Source organism: Camelus bactrianus, chromosome 16, assembly GCF_048773025.1.
Source record: "Camelus bactrianus isolate YW-2024 breed Bactrian camel chromosome 16, ASM4877302v1, whole genome shotgun sequence".
Classification (NCBI taxonomy): Eukaryota; Metazoa; Chordata; class Mammalia; order Artiodactyla; family Camelidae; genus Camelus; species Camelus bactrianus.
In genome coordinates this window covers 12,842,569-12,863,630 of record NC_133554.1, presented here as the reverse complement: position 1 = coordinate 12,863,630, position 21,062 = coordinate 12,842,569, and the positions used below count along the sequence as shown (strand labels likewise).

The window sequence follows — 21,062 nt, the reverse complement described above, 5'->3', positions numbered from 1 at the left end:
GAAAGTCTGGCCTCAGACAGATATGTGTAGTAGGAAAAGGGAGGTGGGTTTTAATGTAAACCTTTGGATGGTTGTGGATATTCTTCTTTGGCATTATAACTTGACAGGTGGTAGTTTCTTAAAGACTAGTTGCTGTGAAACCTGACACCCTATCAGTGACCTTTCATACTCTTAAATTAAAATCCACTGGTCTACCTTGGCATTCTGAATAGATTTTACTCATGTATGGTTCTGTAACATCATGCATTGGTCATTTGAAAGACAGTGGTTCACTGAGTTATGGAGATCTTCCCAGATATTGTCATTTCATTATGTAATATCAGATAATCATGTTAAAAACCACGACTGGTCTCATCAGAAAGGTCTTTAATTATTGGGAAACTCCAGGCCAATTGTGCTTGTGTATGCAAGTTTTCAAAATTCTAATTGTAGTTTGAAAGTTTGGATTTTATCAGTGACAACAAATATTTTCTGGTTTTTTTTCCTTGAAGAGATGGACTGACTCATTCAGTTTGGAGAAATGTCTTTTAAATGTCCAAGTCTGCATAACCATAGTTTGTCTCTCATTCTTTCTTTCAAGTGAACAATCTCACTTCCAGGAAAAAAGCAGCTAGTTTAGCTTGCAACTCAAACAGTTGCACAGGTACTTTTCCTTGAGACAACAGTGTACATTGGTATGCAGCAAAAGTGCTCTAAGCATTCTTCCCATTTGTCATAGACTAATAAAAAGACCCCTACTGCATGGGTTGGTATTTAATAAAATTAATATTTACTGTTTCATCAAAGACATTCATAAGTGAAATGTCCTTTTATTTATTTATTTCCTGATTACAGTGCTTGACAAGTGAAGAATATAGTATCTGTTCATACACACCTTGATTACTACTGTCTTGGTTTGTGCTAAAGCATCAGCAACTTTTCCCACCGTTGCTTTTATACCATTAATATAAGTGCCAAGATAGTGGAAAAGGCAAATCACATCTTAGTACTATGATGAAAATAGTTTTGATCTAGGGAATCGCTGGGGTCAGCAGACCACACTGAGAACTAATATCCTAGACTTCCCTTGATACCATTAAGTTTTAACTTGCTTTTAGTTGGTTCTTGGTCTTAAAATGATTTTTCATTAGAATAGATTTTTTTTTTTAGCTTTTAACCTCATAGCTCCTGTCTAATTGGCTAATGTTAAGAAAATTAAAATATAGCCATTACAGAGTTGAAGCTTTTTACTGTCTCTTAATATTGATTCTTAAAGGAGACAGACTTCATAGAAAACAGCTGCAAAGCCTGTGGCAGCACTGACGATGCTAACAGTTGTGTAGAAGTAATCGTTACCAATGAAAATACATCGTGTACCTGTCCCAGCAGCGGCAATCTTTTGGGGTCCCCTAAAATAAAGAAAGGTAAGTAGTTTTAAAAAATTAACTCAAGTTTATTCTTTCTTTCTTTCTTTTAAATATAAGAGCTTTTAGAGATTCTATAACCTAGAATTTAGGAACTGCTTTATGGCCGCAAGAATATTATATAATTTAGACACCTAGTATTTCCTTTTTCTTTATGGTATTTGATATGTTATTATTCAACAATAAAAAAAAGCCCTGTAAATCCCTGATCATATTTTCATTATTTAATTTACTTTTTACTGTTTCAATTTTGGAATGTTTCTGTGATCCCCAGTTGGTTCACTCTTGGTCTTAACATATTTATTGGCATGTTAATTGTAGCTCTCACCTGATTTATTCTCAGGCTTATCTCCACACTGTAACGGTAGTGATTGTGGATACTCATCTAGCATGGAAGGGAGTGAAACAGGTTCTCGGGAGGGTTCAGATGTTGCCTGCACTGAAGGCATCTGTAATCACGATGAACACGGTAAGTTCAGATTAAGCGTCCCAGTTACTTCTGCTGCATAGCTGATTTAAGCACATAAATAAGAGATTATTGATTTCTGCAGGTGATGACTCCTGTGTTCATCACTGTGAAGACAAAGAGGATGATGGTGATAGTTGTGTTGAATGTTGGGCAAATTCTGAAGAGAACAACACCAAAGGAAAAAATAAAAAGAAGAAAAAGAAAAGCAAGATGTTAAAATGTGATGAACATGTAAGTGTCATAACTTGGAACTTTTAAACCTTTGACATGTTGAAGGGAGAACAGCCTATTTTCCTTAGAGTGGCAAGTGTTTACAGCTTAGCTGCTAGGATGTTTATTTTTTAGAATGAGTACCTTTTGGTTGCTCATCTTGTAGTTTTTGTATTCGTATGTGTCTAATGTGGTCATTTGTCCAGTACAACATGTGAGTTTCATTCTTTTCATAATAGTTTTAAATGTATCAGCTAACCTTGAGCAGCTTGCTTGATCTCTTTCTCCATCTTTAAAATGGAGATAATAGTCTCTATCAGATTAGGATCCGTGAAGAGGAAATGAGATTATATTGATGGGTTAGCGTAGTGTTTGGTGCATAGTTAAGTGCCTAGTAGCTGCCAGCTGCTGCTGTTCAGTATTCCTGCTAAAATCTTAACACACTGTCAGGGATTTTTTTTTCCTTTAAAAATTAGTAATTGCTATTCCCTGCCTTTTTAGCCTGAGAAATCGTTTTGCTGTGGTTTCAGATCCAAAAGCTTGGAAGCTGTATTACAGATCCAGGTAATCGAGAGACCTCAGGAAATACTGTGCACACAGTGTTTCACCGCGACAAGACCAAAGATGCACATCCTGAAAACTGTTGCAGCTCTGAAAAGGGTGGGCAGCCACTGCCTTGGTTTGAACATAGGAAAAACGTAGCACAGTTTGCAGAACCTACAGAAACGTCATTTGGTCCTGATTCTGGAAAAGGTGCCAAGAGCTTAGTTGAACTCCTTGTAAGTAAACCATTATATCTTCTTGTGGATAGCTGACTGATTACAGGGTATATGTGGGAGGGGACAGTATTTGAAAGTTTAAAGTTGGGAATAGGAGGAAGCTTTTAAGAAATTAGGGGCTGTGTTTCATTGTTTTTTGGTGACTTCATTCCTGCTCTTCCCCTTGTGGTCTACGCACCTGCTCTGGAGCATGTTCCTTTGTCTCAGAGGTAGGTAGAAGAGACTAGTTGGGAGAGGGGATAGAGTTAGTATTATGTATAGGAGTCTGACTCCTTGAGGAGGGTTATTATAAGCAAACTGACTTTCTGAGTGACAATTTGCGGTAGCCACTCTTCAGAACAGGAAATAATACAGAATCTGAGCTAGAACCCACATTCTAGGTTACTTCCTTTAAGTGTCATATATAATAAAAACATAACGGAACTTGGAAAATCTTTTATAATTGACTCCAATTCTTGGTACTTTAGATGAAGTATACCTGATTCCAAGCAACCCAGTGCATAGTTTGTGTGAGACTTGGAAGAGGGGCAAGGAAGGAGAAGGGTGGTATCTTTTTATAGTCATTACAGGATCTTAAGGGAACCAAATCCTTTAGAATACTATTTTTTTTGTAAAGTTTAATGGTGATGCTCTGTGACTTACAAGTTTAAAAATGTTATATTTTACTTAATTTGTAGACATAAAGTTGCAACATAGGAACAGCTAGAGATAGGTTTGATTTTTTAAAATTTGGTGGCTGGTTGTCTAATTAGTCATGTTTTAAGGCTAAATAAGGTGTGTTGGTAGTCTGCTAGTAGGCTTCTAGAACAAATTGTAGATCTAGAGTTTCACATCAGGTTGAGTTGCATTTTATTCTTACTAAGTAAGACCAAATGACATTATGTTTATCCTGTAAACATTCCAATTAAAGGCTTTATGTGACTGAATTGAAACTACAAAGTTAGCCTGCTTTAATTTTTAGCTGTCCTCCATCACATAGTATTTTACATTCCTAATTTAAGTCATAGTCGTGACTACTTTAAACTGCTTTAATTTGCAGGATGAATCTGAATGTACTTCAGATGAGGAAATCTTTATCTCACAAGATGAAATACAGTCATTTATGGCTAATAACCAGTCTTTCTACAGCAATAGAGAACAATACCGACAGCATCTGAAGGAGAAATTTAATAAATACTGCCGCTTAAATGATCACAAGAGGCCCATTTGTAGTGGCTGGTTGACAACGGCTGGAGCAAGTTAAATAAATAAAATAGCTCTGTCTTTCAATGAAACACTCAAGATGACTACTGCGCCTTCTCTTTCAAAAAACTCTTAATTTAGTGACTTATGACAAAATTTTATCTTAAATCAATGTGATTCTTTCTCGTTTTGGGGGATGGTGGAGGTAACCTCATTAGTTTGTTCTTTCTTCAGGCTTGTGTCTTTAGTTGTGCGGCTGCGCAGGCCTGCCGTATGATTTAAGCCATCTCTTTTCATTAAATGTTTCTCTTCCTGTGAGACTTACTAAAGCAACTTAGTGGCAAAAAGTAATGTTGTACTTATACTTCTGTACAGAAATGACAATGAGCTGAATATATGGTTTTACAAAGTAGACATCCACTTGCAAAATGTTTGGATGTAATGTTAAAGCGCAATGTGCAAAATTTAAAATAAAGAATATTTATTAATACGCATAGTAAAATTTGGTGTACATGTTTCTACTTAACTGTGTGGCAGTATTTTAACTTGCCACCTGTGGTCTTTGTACTTGGCCCCTGTTGCTGTTAGAGAGGATGAAGAGCAAATGAGGACAGAGACAGAGATTGTGGAAGACAAAAAAAATTCTTCCCTTAATCAGAGTTGACAGCTGAGAAAAGCAGTTTCCAGTCTTTTGTTTTGAAAGAATAAATTTGCTGCAATACCTTTAAATACTGGGTAGCATCATACTTCCCCATGAGGCTTTTAATTGCTATTATTAAAAGTTCCTTGATACATAACATAAAGCACCTTAAATTCAGAGATTCTTGGGGAGGGTATTATAGCTTAGTGGTAGAGTACATGCTTAGCTTGCATGAGGTCCTGGGTTTAATTCCCAGTACCTCCATTAAAATAAATATAATTACCTCCCCCCAAAAACAACAAAATCAGAGATTCCTATTGAACTAGAAGAATGAAAACAAAACTTGGCAGAGTTTCAACCAAGGGTTGCCTGTTAAGTAATCACTCAGTGCCTAGACAACTGGGATCAGAAGGCTGCCCCGAGAGCTAACGACATTGCGATTTGTGTGTGTGTTCCTTATCTGGTTTCCAACAATAAAGGCACTATGGTATTAGAGTTTGCTGCTTTCACAAGCTGTCTTTGGATACCGAAGGAGAGATTCCCCTAGGAGTAGCATTTGGCTGCCATTTAAAAGGTTGAGTCAGTAGTTCAGTAAACACATATGCTTAGAGCTTTGTGTCTGCATGTCGATAATACTTGGTGGGCAACAAACAGTGAGCCAGTCAATATCTCTGTGCAGTGGGGATGGAGTGAATTTTATGGGCCCTCTGCCACTTAATCAGATGTCTAATCAGATTTCAGGTGGGCAAAAGTAGAAGCTTAGTGATTTAATTTTTGTAGTTGGTGACTTTTTTTTGGATTCACCCGCTGAGTTGTCTTCAAATCAAAGTGTTGTATAGGGATTGGGGCAGAGATAAAATGAGTCATTCCTTTCTGACCCTTGTTTGCTTTCATCCTGGAATCCATAAAAAATGACTAAGGGTCTCCCACAGTCCTTGGCTCTGAGCCCAGTTTCCACTACCTGTTGCAGTCTAGATTTCTCTTGAGATCCCTAAAAGAAAGGACTGGTTTTGTTTTGTTTTAATCACTGCCTTTAGGGCCAAACACAGGAGTGCTTGGTGGACAATTAAACCAGCAACATTCACTGCTTATTCAATTGCTTGCAGTAGAGGGATTCCAGTAGTTATGCAGAGATGTTTTCTCTTCGGAAGGATGACTATATTAAGAACACCAGAGTGAGGCAGTTTTCAGTGCTTTGATGGAGTATCTTTCGTGGTCAGAGAGCAAAATGAGTTCTACTTTGAACAGAACCAGCAACCCAAGAAGAGACAAAAGGGAGAATGCAATGAAGGCAATTTAGGAACACATCCCCTGGCCTAATATTGGACTGCTTGCTGTCCAAGCCAGGCTTCACCTCTGTCTCAGTATAGTTATTCTATAAAATGAAGGTGTTACTAGGTACTACCTCATATGGCTATTGTACGTATTGGTTAAAATAAAGTGCTTAAAAGTGCCTGCACACAGTAAGTGTTCAATAAATGTTAGCTGCTGCTTTATTCTTTGGTATACATCGTGATATATTTGCTCCAATATAAGTGAGAAGGCTTAGGAAAGTTGGAAATCGTAGGGCATTAGGGATACAGTCCCCCCAATACACATGTACTTCGGGGTATTTGCATTTTAACCATCAGTTGTCCTTGATTAGTAAAGCAGAGGGATCACGTAGGTTTGAAAGTCCCTCCCCAGGGCACTCAGCTGAGACAATCCTTTCTGGGCTGAATCCCCATCAGCCACCGACTGGTTTAGGAGGCCGTTGGAGTCACCTTAAGTGCCCTTAATTTCTCTTCCTCGCCTTAGGGGTCAGGAACAGGGAAGGCAGACCGAGCAAGCGGCAAGAGTACGTGCGTTCTCGGGGCTGGTGCAAGCCCCGGCTAAAGCTGGTTTCCCTCCCGCAAGCGTGGGAGCTCCTCGGGGAAGCAGGACATCAAACTCCCAGCACCCTCCTGCCCGGCACCGCGGGAAGCGATTTCCTCCCGCCCGGCACTGGGCGGGGCCGGAAGGGGCGGGGCTGTGCCCGCGCGGCAGGCGTAGTGGGTGGGGCGACCAGGCCGCGGTCATCTGCCCCGCGGGATGCGGCCGCTTGCCGAGGAGCGGAGGGTGGAGCCGGGGGCGAAGGCCGGCCAGAGTGGGGGCGGGTCCAGGCGCGACTCTGGCTGGGGCAAGTCCGCGGCGGATGCTTCAGCAGTGAACAGAAAGCGGCCGGGCCCTTGCGACCTGGGGCGGAGCTCCGCGATCCAAGTGCCCGGCTCCCCGAACGAGGTTGGCGTGTGGCTCGGGACCCTGGCCAGGGCCGGCATGGAGCGGTGGCGTGACCGGCTGGCACTGGTGACGGGAGCCTCGGGGGGCATCGGCGCGGCTGTGGCCCGGGCCTTGGTCCAGCAGGGACTGAAGGTTGTGGGTTGTGCCCGCACCGTGGGCAACATTGAGGTAAGGCCCGGCCGAGGAGCGGGTCGCTCTCTCTGGGTGGCGTCGTTCCCGCCGGGATAGGGTCCAGGTGGGGGAGGAGGATTGGCTGGAGCCAGGCTGTCACGCTGCCTTCACTGGCCTGCCACCCCAGGGCCATTTGCAGCGGGCTCAGGGGCAGGAGAGATGGCTGCCTAGTAGGGATCCTTCAAGGCAGGCCTCTCTACCTTCGCTTTTTATAGTTCCATCTTTTAAGGAGCCTTTTCTCCTGACAGGCTCTACTCCAGTGTACCAAATCTCTGACTCCCTGGCATCTTTCTCCCTCTTTCCTACCTGCCTGCCCAGGTTGGCTGAAGAAAAGAGAAGCCATGGCTCAGGAGCTACCTAGGCGGCCAGGGAGAAGGAAAGAAAGCTTTTTGGCCTCAGTGGCTAAGTTGGCTACTGGATTGCTTCCTCTGGTCCCCAGACCTAGCCTACAAAGCCAAGCAAAGTGGCTGGCCATCCAGATGAGCAGGAGCCAGAGGTTTTGATCATGATCATTCTTCTCCCAGGACAGAGCGTGGGGTTGGAGTTCTTCTGAAGAGGCTTAGCCCCACCTCCTCCTGAAATGTGAGGATTAACCCCTATTCAATGGACATAAGACAGGAATGGGATATTCATAGCTAGACCTTTCTTCAAGTTTACTGTCCCAGGTGGGACTGAGTAGGTAAAATACGGTGTTGAATATGTGAGCCCTGAGGGAACAAAGCATTGTGGAGCTGAAACTCCTTGGTTTTACCTTAATGAGAGTTGGGAGCCCTGAGTTGTGAACAATAAGCTCAGAGAAAAATGAAATGAAGTTGGCAGTGTTGGAGCAAGGGAGGAAGAAGACGAGAAATTTCCACCACAGGATCACTTTGGATCCTGGCAAGATCCCTTTCAGGATTTGGGCTAGTGCCTAGCTTTATCTCCACCCTTGCTCAAAGTCCCTGGGTGGGGAGAGGGTGAGGAGGCCTTGGGTGGGGACAGAGCGGGAAGGTGTACAGGAAGGAGGACTCTCCCCTCCCCTGCTGCTGACCAAAGGTACACTTTATAGCCTCCTAGGTAGTCCCAAGGTCACCTGGCTATACCATTGCCCAACTCTGCCCCTCCTTTCTCCTATTCTGAGGTACTCCAGGGCCAAACCCATGCTTTGGAGCCTAGAGGATCAAGCCAGGGATTAGACCACTGGATTCCCCAATTCTAAAACCACCTTTGCCTTCTCCTCCTACTGCCCAACCTGAACTAGCCAGGAAAGTAGTCCCTGAGCCCCAAGGGGATCCCCCAGCTGCTCACTCAGCTCCAGGATGCCTCCTTTAATGAGGGGAGAATGCCTCTGCTGGGAGGACTGACATGATTTCAGTTCATTTTTGAGGGTAGAGGGTGACAGGTAGGGCAATGAGAAGGCAATGACAAGGAGAAATAAATTCTCAGGCTTTCCATTCTGGTTTTCCTGCGGGGCTTTGAGTCTGGAGGAGGAAGGGAGAATTTGCATGCCACGGGAGGGGAGAATTCCAGGCTTCCTCGCCCACAGTCTTGTTTTATTTATTGATTGATTCATTCACTCACTGATACAAAAACACAGTTTAAGTTCTGGCCTATTTCCTGAGGTGGTCGTGAGTAGGTGAAATCCGGTGCAGAGGGACTTCTCAGTCCCAGAGGACTATACCTCTTAAACTCTTGGAAAGTTAAAGCAGAAAAGAATTTCCTAGGTCACCTGACCCAGCCCTTTATTCCCAGCTTGCTTTGAGGGAAGGAAGGTGTTCCAGGGCAGCTGGCCAAGCTGGCCCTCCTCTCGGGCACCCCGCACCCACCAGCCCTCTGCCTCCCACACATGTACGTAGTCACCTTCACGAGGCTCAGGTGCCCAGTCACTGTCCTCGAGGTGACCACATAGCTTGTTTTCTTCCCGCTTCTGAATGTCAGGTTCCCTCACAGCCATCTCTCAGCAGCTCTGCTTTCTCTCTCAGGGCTCCTCAGTGTCTGGAGGGCCCTGGCAATGCACGGGGTGTGCCCAAGGTCATCTGCCACCTGACTTGGCTCATTGTCTCCAGAGAAACTTTGGTGCAGGGTGGCACACCATGGGACAGAGAGAAAGAGTCTGTCCTGACTTCCTGGTCCTTTCTATAGGCAGGGTCAGGGGAGACTGGCAGTTGGGTTCCACTGAAAAGTATGTGTGAGAACTCAGAGCCAACCGGCTGCAGTTTGTGGAGGGAGGGCGACAGTTCAGATACAAACCCTCTGGGAGGGACTGGATGAAGTGATGGGGAGAAGAGAATTGAGGCCCTGGCGTAACCAGCTCAGTGACGCTTGGCACTGGCGGAAGAGGCATGGGATGGGGAGACTGGCATCTTACTTATGAGCAGAGGTGGTGTTCCAGTTGGGAGAGAGTCAGAAAAGAGATATCACTGCATTCCCAGGATCCCTGCACCTCTTCTCTGGCTACCCCCATCCCAGCCCTAGCCCCTCTCCCTTCTTAGAACTGCAGACTCGAGTTTATCCATGAGGTTCCTCCATTGATGAGCTCAGCCTTCCCTCCCCCACACAGAGAGTGCTCTCATTCCCTGGACTTTGACCAGAGCTTTGGGGATGGGCAGTCCCAACATCTCTGTGGCCGCCAGGTGGCTGCCAAAGGCGAGAGTTCTGAGTGGTTGACGTAGGAGGGAGGTTGTGTCTGGGCGGGGAGGCGTGGAGTGAGCAGCTCACCCCAGTTAGACCTCTGTTGGGTTTCATAGGAGCTGGCGGCTGAATGTAAGAGTGCAGGCTACCCCGGGACTTTGATCCCCTACAGATGTGACCTGTCGAATGAGGAGGACATCCTCTCCATGTTCTCGGCTGTCCGCTCCCAGCACAGCGGTGTGGACATCTGCATCAACAACGCTGGCTTGGCCCAGCCAGACACCCTGCTCTCGGGCAGCACCAGCGGTTGGAAGGACATGTTCAATGTAAGGGCTGCAGGCCAGGAGTGTGAGGCTGGGAGGAAGCGGGTTGCCGGAGATTGCATCATCGCTAGATGTCTGTCCTGAGCAGCACCAGAGGGCTGCTGGGGACAGATATCTAGTGAGAGGGGACTTCGGGTTCCTGCCTGGGTCTCTTTGACTCTCCTGCTTCTTTCCTTACCAGAGGGAGAGTGAGTGGGTGCATGGCCAGATCTTTTCTGTTTTTCTTTCCCTTAGTCCCTGGGGGCAGTTCTTAAAGTCTCTGGCTGATTTCCTTCTGTTGGAAGAGAGATTGGTAGGGGAGAGAACTGCTGTCTGTCCCCAGGTGTCGGCACTGTGCTGAGTGCTTGGGAACATGGTCTTCTAGGAGGAAAAGGAAGGGAGAGAGACAGGAGATGATAATCTCACCCAGCTCTGCCAGTAACTATGCGGCTTCAGGTAGTTACCCTTTCTGAACCTCAGTCTTGTCACATTTGATTGGGATGGACACTCCTAGACCATCAATGTCTGGGGTCACAAACTCCAGTGTCCCCTGAGGACAGGCAGATACATAAATGAATGAGGTGGGTCACGTGGGAAAGTACCCCGCTGTGTGTGGTGGTGGCCACTGCTGCAGCCCCCGCAGTGTGGGCCCCGTGTGGCCAGATCTTATGACTTCTTTGAGAGCAGTGGGGAGCCAAGATTTTCATGTGAGGTCCCACCCCTCCCATTCACCAAAACCTTGGCTCCATGAGGGCCAGGATTTTTGTCTATTTTATCCTCTTTTATAGCCTCAGCCTGCAGACACTCAATAGATATTTTTTTCTGAATGACTGAAACCTTCCAATCCATGTTGGAAGTGAATTTAAAATGTTTTAAAACCATGTATGGCCCAAACACAGCCTTCAGGACATGGGTTTTTAAGTTCCAGACTTTATTATGGAGCAATATTAGGGTAGGAAAATATTCTGAGAAGCTGAGAGCAGTACGTACACACGATGCTTCTTTTTCCCCCCAGTCCTCTTTACATCTGCTCACAACAGATGTAGCACCTAACAGGTGCTTGGGCCTGGAAATGAACAATGAACATTGAAACAATGGACAGGGAAAATGAAGCACTGCCCTTGCCCTAAGAGAGTCTTCTGGAGGGTCCAAGTTGTGGTCCTCACCTACAGTAAGTGGGTCTCTAAACCTGGACCTCAACTTGCCCATCTATAAAATCAGGCACATATGTTAAACCTCTGAGACCCCGTTCGGCTTGAATATTATGTAATTTTATTAGGATCATCTTATGAGGCATCTTCACTCCCACCTCTGACCCCAGACCTAGGAGAGTCACACCCCTGGCCCCAGGAGATCTACTTCTCCTACTCCGTTTGTCCTCAGCAGCTGGGTTCTCTGCCCCACAAACCCACATTGCTAAGAGGACCAGCAGTAGGGCTGGAAACCTCCACTGTCCTGCCATGAACGCTGGGGCAGGTTCACACCAAGTGTGTTCTGTCCCGATGCCTGGCTCTGACACCTGATAAAGAGAAACATCTAATCTCCTGGCTGGTCTCCTCTCTTCCCGAGAGGAGAGGCGTGAAAACCTGCCGAAAGCTTTATCTCTGCTTGTCCTCGTGCAGGGCTAAGGGGCGAGGCTGGTAGGAGCTTCAGAGCAGAGACCTTCAGGCGTCTGTTCCGTGAAGGGCAGGGATCTGGGTTTACCTCTGCCAGAGTGAGTAGGGGTGGACTGGGGCCAAGGAAGGCAGGAAGCCCCCATGCCCCTGGGATGTCCCTTGCTATCCTGTGACAAGTTACCCCACCCTCTGAAGAGTCTCAGTGCCTACTCTGGTAGATGGAGCAGAGGTTAAAGGGAGGCGAGGAAGGAAGGAGGGTCAGGCCTTCTCCACTCAAGGGAGGGGTCGGGAAAGGTGCAGAGGCTAGCTGGTAGGGTGGGGAGAGGCTAGGGTCTGTGCTTGAGGAGAGAGACTTTCAAAGCCATTTTAGGGAGAATTTTAGGCTGTTTAGGAGAGAGCAGGGCCAGTGGCTCTGTCCCAGAGAAGCATAGGGTATTTGGGGGAAGAAAAGGAGACAGTTCCCTAGGACAGAGGTTCTGCTGTTTGCAGAGGAGACGGCCAAGACAGGGCTCCTGGGTCATGAATGGGTCTGTGGCGGAGACTTCTGTTCCTGTTTCAAGAACTTGGGAGCATCACCCAGGGAGAGATGCTGCTCCTGCTGTCAGCTGCGGCTAGTGGCTTAAGGGGAGGGACACCCAAAGCTAGGTGCCCTGGCCCACTGTTGGTCTTTGGTGGGACCTGGACCCTGTTCTGGATGCCCCCGCGTCCCTGGTTCCCCCCGGGGGTGCTCTGTGGCTCCATCACCTGCTCAGATGGGCCCAAGCTGGTGACACCCCATTGCCCTCCCTGGCCTGCAGGTGAATGTGCTGGCCCTCAGCATCTGCACGCGGGAAGCCTACCAGTCCATGAAGGAGCGCAAGGTGGATGACGGGCACATCATTAACATCAGCAGGTGAGGCTGATGCCGAGGCCCAGAGCTCAGATCGCCACACGCCCTCCAAGCCGGGTGATCTGCTGCGGCTTATTTGACTTCTTTGGACCCCAGTTTCCTTGGTGGTAAAATAGGGATTTAACACCCAAATAGCACAATTATGGAGAGGGGGAGAATAGTATCTGTCAGGGCCAGCCCCTAGCTGGCTGGAAGGGGTAGCTCAGCCCTTCTCTTTGTAGCTGAAGCCTGGGGGCTCTCCCGGGACTGAGGTTGTCCAGTCCTCAGGCCGTAGGATGCAGCTCACCTCACGGTACAAAGACTACACAGCATCTGTCATTGGGGAGCCCCCAAGACATGGCCTCTGCTCCCAGAGATCTCCCAATAGAATCACATCAGTGAACACACAGGTGAAGTTGAGAGATTTTTGACGGCCTGCACGAGCATGAATTCTGTGGTCAGCGTAGGGAGGACTTCCGGGAGGAGTGGGGCTCACAGGAGCTGCCTGAGTTACAGAAGCTGGATTAGTGGCGGTAAGGATGACCTCTGGGGGTCCCCTTTAGAAGGCGTCCCTGCAGCACCTCAGGGATGGGGTTGACTGGTACAGCAGGGGCACTGCTGGTCTCTGGGGGCTTCACTCTCCTTTCATTTCCCTCCCTCCACCCAGCATGTCTGGCCATCGAGTGTTGCCCCTGTCCGAGACCCATTTCTATAGTGCTACCAAGTTCGCCGTCACTGCACTGACCGAGGGACTGAGGCAAGAGCTTCGGGAGGCCCAGAGCCACATCCGAGCCACGGTGAGGGGTGGCCTGGCCCCGGTGGGGACAGGGAGGCATAGGCCCTCCCCACCCCACACACTCACTTCTCAGGGAGCCCATGATCTGGATGTGCTGCTTAGAGCTCCTGCGACTGTCCTGGGCACAGATCTCCTGGGGTCTGCTGCTGTTTGCATGGCCTTGCTCCCTCGTTTCTCTGACTTTGAGGAGGGAGGGGGCTGACCTGAAGGGAACACGGTGAGGTGAGACTGGTGGGGAAAAGCAAGGGATTGTGGGAAACCATGGCTGGAAAGCTGGATGCTGGGCACTTCCTTTGAAGCCTACATGACCTCAGGTGACTCACTCCATCTCCCTAGCCTCAGTCTTCTCATCTGTAAAATGGAGATGATAATACCCACCAAGTTATGAGGTTTTAAGGGACACTGTTTTGTAAAATGTTTACCTGGCTTATAGTAACGGCTCTGTAGATGGTAGGAATCATTCTGATAATCCCCCAGTGGCAGCTTTGAAGGATGGAGGTGGCTGCTGGACATCGGGCTGTGAAGCTGGGGTCCCGTGGCCCCCATCCTTTCCCTGCCACCTCCCCAAGTCCTGGACTCTGACTGGGGCTCAGCCCCTGAGCAGGCTCTCTCTCTGTCGGCCCAGTGCATCTCTCCAGGAGTGGTGGAGACACAGTTTGCCTTCAAACTCCATGACAAGGACCCTGAGAAGGCAGCTGCCACCTATGAACACATGAAGGTGAGTCCTCATTCTGGGCCCAGTAAAGCTCCTTAAGTGAAGGCAGAGGGGATCCTGGCCTTCAGACCGCGCCCTTCTAGCCAGCCCGTCAACCCTCCTGGAGGGTTGAGGTGGGAATGTGGATGCTGGAGAGGATGTCATAGGTGGGAGGGAACTTGGGGCCATTCTGTCTTCATCTCACCCCTCTCCCCCGGTACTCTCAGTGTCTCAAACCTGAGGATGTGGCCGAGGCTGTCATCTATGTCCTCAGCACCCCACCCCACGTCCAGGTGAGTCTGGCTTTGGCTGTCCACGCCCTGGAGGAGCCCAACCATCCCCAGAGGAGGAAAGCAGGGTGTCTTAAGAGGGTGGGGATAGCGTCCTGGCTGCCTCAAGCCTTGTGCCTTCCGCAGATCGGAGACATCCAGATGAGGCCCACGGAGCAGGTGACCTAGCTTCCTGTGGGGAACTCCTCCTTCCCTCCCCGCCCCTCTCGGCTTGGCACCTGCCTCCAGATTTTAGGTGTTGATCTCTGGACCCTTGGATTCCACTTCCTTTCCCCACCCCCATCAGGGGCTGGAAAACTTGTTTGAGGTTTTTATATAATCTTGTTGAATTGTTTCCACCATGAATGTGAAAAACGGGCTGGGAAGAGAAGGTGGTGTCTCCCTGATTGTTTCACCTGCCGACTCATTCTTGGTCCCCTTCTTAAGCTCCTTGGCCTTTGTTTGCTGTCCTTGGTCTCTCCTCTTTGACCTGGGGAGGGGACTGTGGCCAAAAGTGGGGCTGTCCCCTATCTCCTTGCCCCCCCACCCCCTGTCCCTCGAGGATGAGCTAGCAGAGGGAAGCCCTCACCTTCCATCTGAATTGGTGTCTGGGGCTCCGGGCTTCCTCCTCTCCCTGCCCCACCGCCCCCACCACCCCTTCCCCTCTTGTCCCAGTTCTCCAGCCCAAGTGTGGCTTCTCAGTTCCCGGTGGGGTCCTCACTCCACTTTGACTATGGCAGCAGAATACCAGGGCCTGCCTCCCACGAGGATTTCACTGTGATCATTAAAGAAGAAAAATTGCAACAAACTACTTCGACTTCAGAAGTATCTTTCAGTTCTTGCCTCTTGCTGGGATCAGGAGTGGTTGTGTCTGTGACTTTGTTCCGGTAGAGTGGGAAGGTGGGTGGACTGGGGGCATCACTCCTGGGATGTGGATTACCTTTGGGTTGGGCCTTGAAAATGGATAGGAGTTTGCCAGCCAGAAAAGAAGACAATAAGGTGTGCAAGGCTGGGGGCTCCGGAAGAGCATGCAGAGCTGTGGGAACAGCACAGCACTTAGTGCAGGTGTGAGATGGGGCTGAAAAGGTAGCGTCTGCCTGGATCCCTGGGGATCTGAGACTGCGCAAGGAGTCTGGCCGCTACCTGTGGACCAAGAGCAATGGGTGGCTTGACAGCAGGTGCAGGACGGGCACAGAGCTGTCACTTAGAGAATCAGCACCATCGGATAGGAAGTTATTGGTGGGGTCCTGCTGACTCATGAGGGTTTGACAGTGGGGGTGCAGAGGAGGAGCTGGGTGCAGGAGAAGCGTCTGAGGAAAATCACCAGTACCTGGTAGTGAGCGGGGTATGGTGAAGGAGTCACCACGACTGATCTGGTTGACTAGGAGAGCCAACACACCGACTTAAAGTGTCCTTTGCTGGTGCCCTCCAGCCTCCTGGGACCTTGAAGGGTGCAGAATGCAGCCCACAGTAGGGTCCGCTCAGCTGCGAATTCTCTGGTCGGCGGCGGTGCGGTGGGTGTCGTCACTCAGCCGGTCCTGCAGGGGGCGCTGTGGAGACGACCTGGCGGCTGGGCATGCGCTGAGCGGCACTGGGCAGGGGGCGGTGCCACCCGAACGCGGAAGTGGAGCAGTTCACGTGGGGGCTGGGGCGGGTGGCCGGGTTCTGGGCAGTCTCGGAACTGGGAGTCCTAGCTTTTGTCTCCTGTATCCGAGCGTACGGCCTAGGGGCAGCTGTCGGGTCCCCTTCACCCGTGCTGGGGGCCTGGGAGCGGGCCCCGGTGGGTGGGGTGGGGTGACAGCTCCCAAGGACTCAGCCGGGGCTTCTATCATGGCACCGCTGGCGGCCTTCGGGGGCGCGACCTGGCGTTGCTGCGGCCGCCTCCTCAAACGTCCTTTCTCCCAAGCGGCGCGCCGTGGAGAGCGGCCTGGCGGGGAGGAGCTAAGCCGCTTGCTCCTGGATGACCTGGCGCCGACCCAGCGGTCGGCCGGCGGTCTGGAGCTTCTGTTTGGCCTGTCCCCTTGTCTCCTGGCTCTGCGGGCCTCCCGCCGTCGCGTGGCCCGGCTCCTGCTCCAGGCCGGCAGGTCCGGGCTGCAGGGGGAGCGGGCCGAGCTGCTCCGCGCGGCTGAGGCGCGGGACATCCCAGTTGTGCGGCCCAGACGGCAGAAGCTGGACGTCCTGTGCCGCTACCAGGTCCACCAGGGCGTCTGCATGGAAGTGAGCCCCCTGTGGCCCCGGCCCTGGGCTGAGGCCGGGGAGGCGGGGCCAGGAGACAACCCCCAGCAGCTGTGGCTCGTCCTCGAGGGGCTCCAGGATCCCCGAAATCTTGGGGCCATTCTGCGCTCCGCTCACTTCCTCGGGGTGGATAAGGTCATCACCAGCCAGAGAAACAGGCACGGACGCCCCTTATTCCCCGTGTGCCCCAGTCTGGAGGCGCAGCCGAGTTCCTAAGCACCTTGACCCCTGGGTAGTCCCTTCAGCCAGGCCTCCCTCTCGCCCAGAATTCTCACCCCTAAACTCTTGGAGGCTGGGGGAGGGCACGGCTGCAGGCTTGAGATTACCCAGCCTCATTCAGGGACTTGGGGAAACTTTGCAGTTGCCCGCTAACTCCGGTAGTCAGCAAGGCCAGCGCCGGGGCCATGGAGGTGATGGACGTGTTCTCCACTGATGACCTGGCTGGTTTTTTACAGGTAACGGCGGGGGAAAGTGGGGAGACGGTAAAGGAAAAGAAATGAGCCGAGCTCAGCCTCTCCAAGGGCCCCCAGCCAGCAGCTGATGGAGAAAGGGGAGAGAAAGGGGTGTGTTGGTTTCGCTGCCTAAGCCCTTCTAAAACCCATTGAGAAGGGAAGGATCCTGGAGTTTTTAAAACCATACGTGGAACAGAATCTGAAGTTATGAACTTTTACTGCACTCCTCTTGGAGGCAGACTGGGTTTACCTCAGTGCCTCATTGCCTGATAAGTCTAAGTCTTTGGTAAACGTTTAGCTGTGAGGAACTGGTGGCCGGGAGTCCTGGGTTCCTCCAGTAGGCGCATAGCTTGAAAGCCTCTTTGAACAAGAACGAGTCTATGCCTTTCCCCTCGTGCCTCCCACAAAACAAACAAATCCTAGACAAACCACCACCACCAACAACCAAAAAATGAAGGGGCAAACCTAAGTAAAAACCTCTCTCCTGGTCCATCCACATTTGTCTTCAGCTGTGCTTCCCTCGCTGGACACAAGGGGGCAGTATTGCCCTGCATATAGCAGCTTCCCTGACCATCCCCCTAGGTTTCCGAAGTCTGAGTCCTTGGATCTCTTTTCTGTACGTATTTATTTCTTCTTAGTCACATCCAATCTGATGGTTTTCAATGCCATCTCAATTTGAATGCCTCCCAAATGTATATCCTCCTGGATCTTGCTCCTGGACCTCAGATTCACATATCTAGTTGCCTACTCAGCTGCTCTTTTTTGCTGTCTAATGGGCATTTCAAACATTTCCAAGTGTTGTTCCTGTTCCTTTGATGGACTTACCAGCTCAATGGATGGCAGCACCATCCCTTCAATAGTTTGGGCCAAAAGCCTTGGCATCCTTGATTCTTCCTGCTCTCCCACCCGTATCCCAGCAGATCCTTTCGTTTTTACCTTAACATTATTTCTCACCATTTTGCACCATCTCCACTGCTCCCACTCTGGTCCACCCCTTCGTCATCTCTTGCCTGTATCACTGCAGAGACCTAACTGGTCTGCTTGCTTCTGCTGTTGGCTCTCAGTATGTAGTAATTTTGCTGAGATATAAGTCAGACCATGTTACTTCTCTGCTCAAAACCTTTCAAAGTTGTTGCATCTCTCAGAGTAAAAGCCAAAGGCCTTCAAGGTCCTACCTCAAGTGGCCCTTTGTCCCTCTCCTGTCTCAATGGCTCCCTTCTCACTGGCTACCTCGCTGTTCCGCTGTCCCTCACACATGCCAGGTAAGCACCCGCCCCTCAGCCTTTGCCCGTGCCGCTCTCTGCCTAGAGTGCTCCCCCCAGGTGTCTACGTGGTGCTCCCTCATCTCCTCCAGGTCTGCACTCAAATGTCACTTCAGTGACACCTTCCCTGGTCACCATTTGAAGAGGCTGGGATTTGGGCCTGTTTTGCCCACACCCTATCCCCAGTGCCTCGGACAGAGCCTGCCTATTCTAGGGGCTTAATAACTATTGACTGGACCCAGGGGTGTCAGAGAGGGGATAATATATGGGCAAGGCCGGGCTCCTCCTCGGCCAGGCTCCGATGAAGACGTGGTGAGCTCAAGCATGATTTCTTCTTCTCTCTTTCAGGCCAAAGCCCAGCAGGGCTGGCTCGTGGCTGGCACGGTGGGCTGCCTGGGGCCTGAGATTTCCCCGTCCTCCGAGATGCCTGTCACCAGTTGCTTGGAGTTCCTCTGGGACCGGCCTACTCTCCTAGTGCTGGGTGGGTAGGTGTCCCTGCTTTCCCGGCTCACACGTGGCGTTTCCCGAACGCCTGCGTGTCCAGCTGGGGCCTCCCTAACCCTGTGTTCCCCACCGTGCCCTGCAGGGAACGAGGGCTCTGGTCTGTCCCCAGAGGTGCGGGCTTCCTGCCAGCTTCTCCTTACCATCCTGCCCGGCCGGCAGCTGCCTCGTGGACTCGAGTCCTTAAATGTCTCCGTGGCTGCAGGTGAGTCTACGTGCCCCTTACTTCTCTGCCTCTGATCATACATATAGAGCTGTTTCATCTTAAACAAGTTTCTCAATCTTTCCATATCTCACTGTGTCGAATGAGGAGAATACCTACATCCTTCTGAGGATGAAATGAGGGAGTTCCTGGCACATGGTCCTTCCTCTTCATCCTTGTCTTTCTGTCTGTCTGTGCAGGAATTCTTCTTCACTCTATCTGCAGCCAGAGGAAGGGTGTCCCTGCAGAGGGAGAGAGAAAGCAACTTCTCCAAGACCCCCAAGAGCCCTCAGCCTCATCTGCAGGGCCCAGAGTCGCTCAGCACCCAGGACGGTCCTCAGGCTCAGAAAAGGAGAGGCAGGACGGGGGCTGACTGGGGCTTTCCGAGGCGCGTGTCCTGGAGGGCACACACATCCGCACGCTGGAATGTGCCAGAGACTCTTACCTTCTTGCCTGAGTGTGTACCCAGGCCCCTGCTTATAAACCACTGTTTTGGGAGGCCTGGAGCTTTGTGGTGGAGACCAGAGGAAGTTGTTTCCTGTTTGGGTTTTGGACTTGCAGTGTCTAGGCTGTGCTGGGACAGAGGGTCTCTTTCTTCCCAGACCCTGCCTGGAAAGTGTAGACATCGGAAGGGATCGGGCAGCCCAGTCCAGGGGTCCTAGTCCTCTGGGACCAGTGTGACAGTGTAGAGGGAGGCCTGAGCCCTCTTGTGGGCCAGACAGGTGCAAATCCAGGCTCAAACCCTGCCCCACTGGGGCTTTGAGCACAGGGCTTCATCTTGTGTCTCCGGGCCCTTGTCTGCACCTCCCTCAGCGCTATTGTAAGAATCAAATAAAACATCACCTGGTACCCAGCAGGCGCTCAGTGGTGGTCTATTCTGCCTGATTCCCCCACTAGGTGGCAGCCTCGCTCTTTGGTCCACAGTCTCTTCAGGAAGTTTTGCAGCCACCTGGGGAGATTCCTGGCCGCGGTCCCTGGAAAGGTTAGCAAGCACCTCCCAGCCCTCTGTCCCTCTGGTACCCACCACGGGTGAGCCATCAGTCAGTCAGTCTCCATGGAAGGAAGCACTGAACCAGAGCCCTGGTCTTTGATTCTGTGAGGTGGTGAGGACCTCGCAGGCTTGCGGTTTATTGTACAACCCAGACAGATGTGGTACTCCTCCCCTGGGTCCCACAAATGAGCAGAGGCCACTAATGCAAGTAGTTTAGAGCAGTCTTGGCTGCACACTGGAACCACCTGGCAAGTTTAAAAAACAACCGATACCAGGAGCCCAGTCCTCCCAGCCTGATGTAATTGGTCAGTGTGCGACATGGGCATCCGAACTTTTAAAGCCCCCCTCTGCTCTCCACCAGGGGTCTCATGTGCAGCCTAGGCTGGGAACCACTGGAGCAGGGTTTCTCAGCCTTGGCACTGCTAATATCCTGGGCTGGACGACTGTTGTGAGGACTGTGCTGTGCATGGTAGGATGTTTAGCAGCATCCGTGGCCTCTACCCACCCTCCTCCCCCCATTTGTGACAACCAGAAATGTCTCCAGACATTGCCACACATCCCCTGGGGGACAGAACTGCTCCTAGCGGAGAACCACTGCTCGGGAGCATGGCTCTGGAGGACAGCAGCCCCAGGTGCAAATCCTGATGCTGTGTGACCTTGGCCAGTTCCTCACCTGCCTGTGCATCAGTGCCCTCCTCCATCAAAGGCGGGTAATCCTGCCTTCCGGGGCTGCCGGGAGATACAGAGGGCAAACGAACTCGGTCCTCACACGTCGTAGGTGCCGGCTAAGTAGTTCTGCCCTTTTCTTTGTGCAGTGGATTTATCTTGGAATTCTAATGGTGATGCCAGTTTAGAAAGACGTCTGAATTTGTATTAAAAAAAAAGGCCTAAGGTGGCTTTAAAGTCAAAGTTTTTCCTCTTGAGAAAGAGGGGGAAACCCCTTCATGGACTCCATAGACCTCCATCGCATGGGTCCCCCTTGAGCTGTCTGTCCCCTACTGCCACACAGACTCTGACCTCCACTGGCACATGTCCATCTTGGGTGTCCTATATGGCCTCCAACATCCCCGCTGCATTCCTTACCAAGAGCCCAGGGTGATTTAACCGTGGCTGTGCCTTAGCGTCATGGGGTCGGGGAGAGAGGGGTTCAG

At 50.5% G+C, this 21,062-nt stretch overlaps 3 protein-coding genes across 11 annotated transcripts in view; all 3 read left to right on the top strand.

Annotated features, from left to right (window-relative positions):
• Positions 1-4,533, top strand: part of GGNBP2 (gametogenetin binding protein 2) — a 30,078-nt gene extending 25,545 nt beyond the window's left edge. For all 8 annotated transcript variants that reach the window (XM_074342645.1, XM_045512303.2, XM_074342647.1 and 5 more), the window contains 5 exons: positions 1,256-1,403; positions 1,747-1,872; positions 1,955-2,103; positions 2,613-2,861; positions 3,901-4,533. In XM_074342645.1, the coding sequence (XP_074198746.1) occupies positions 1,256-1,403; positions 1,747-1,872; positions 1,955-2,103; positions 2,613-2,861; positions 3,901-4,104 (876 nt within the window). In that variant the 3' untranslated portion in view covers positions 4,105-4,533. The remainder of the gene's footprint in view (positions 1-1,255; positions 1,404-1,746; positions 1,873-1,954; positions 2,104-2,612; positions 2,862-3,900) is intronic.
• Positions 4,534-6,728: 2,195 nt separating this feature from the next.
• DHRS11 (dehydrogenase/reductase 11) lies at positions 6,729-15,079 on the top strand. Its single transcript, XM_010949202.3, has 7 exons — positions 6,729-7,110; positions 9,840-10,049; positions 12,439-12,533; positions 13,177-13,306; positions 13,931-14,023; positions 14,227-14,292; positions 14,416-15,079. The coding sequence occupies exons 1-7, from the start codon at positions 6,754-6,756 to the stop codon at positions 14,455-14,457; spliced, it is 993 nt and encodes a 330-aa protein (XP_010947504.2). The 5' UTR covers positions 6,729-6,753; the 3' UTR covers positions 14,458-15,079.
• A 135-nt stretch (positions 15,080-15,214) lies between these two features.
• MRM1 (mitochondrial rRNA methyltransferase 1) lies at positions 15,215-19,776 on the top strand. Of its 2 annotated transcripts, none has more exons than XM_010949216.3 (5): positions 15,215-16,661; positions 16,865-16,958; positions 18,566-18,698; positions 18,804-18,923; positions 19,121-19,776. In XM_010949216.3, the coding sequence occupies exons 1-5, from the start codon at positions 15,727-15,729 to the stop codon at positions 19,291-19,293; spliced, it is 1,455 nt and encodes a 484-aa protein (XP_010947518.3). In that variant the 5' UTR covers positions 15,215-15,726; the 3' UTR covers positions 19,294-19,776. The 2 variants fall into 2 exon arrangements, with proteins under 2 accessions (XP_010947518.3, XP_074198749.1); XM_074342648.1 differs by having other exon boundaries at positions 18,566-18,702.
• Positions 19,777-21,062: the final 1,286 nt, after the last annotated feature.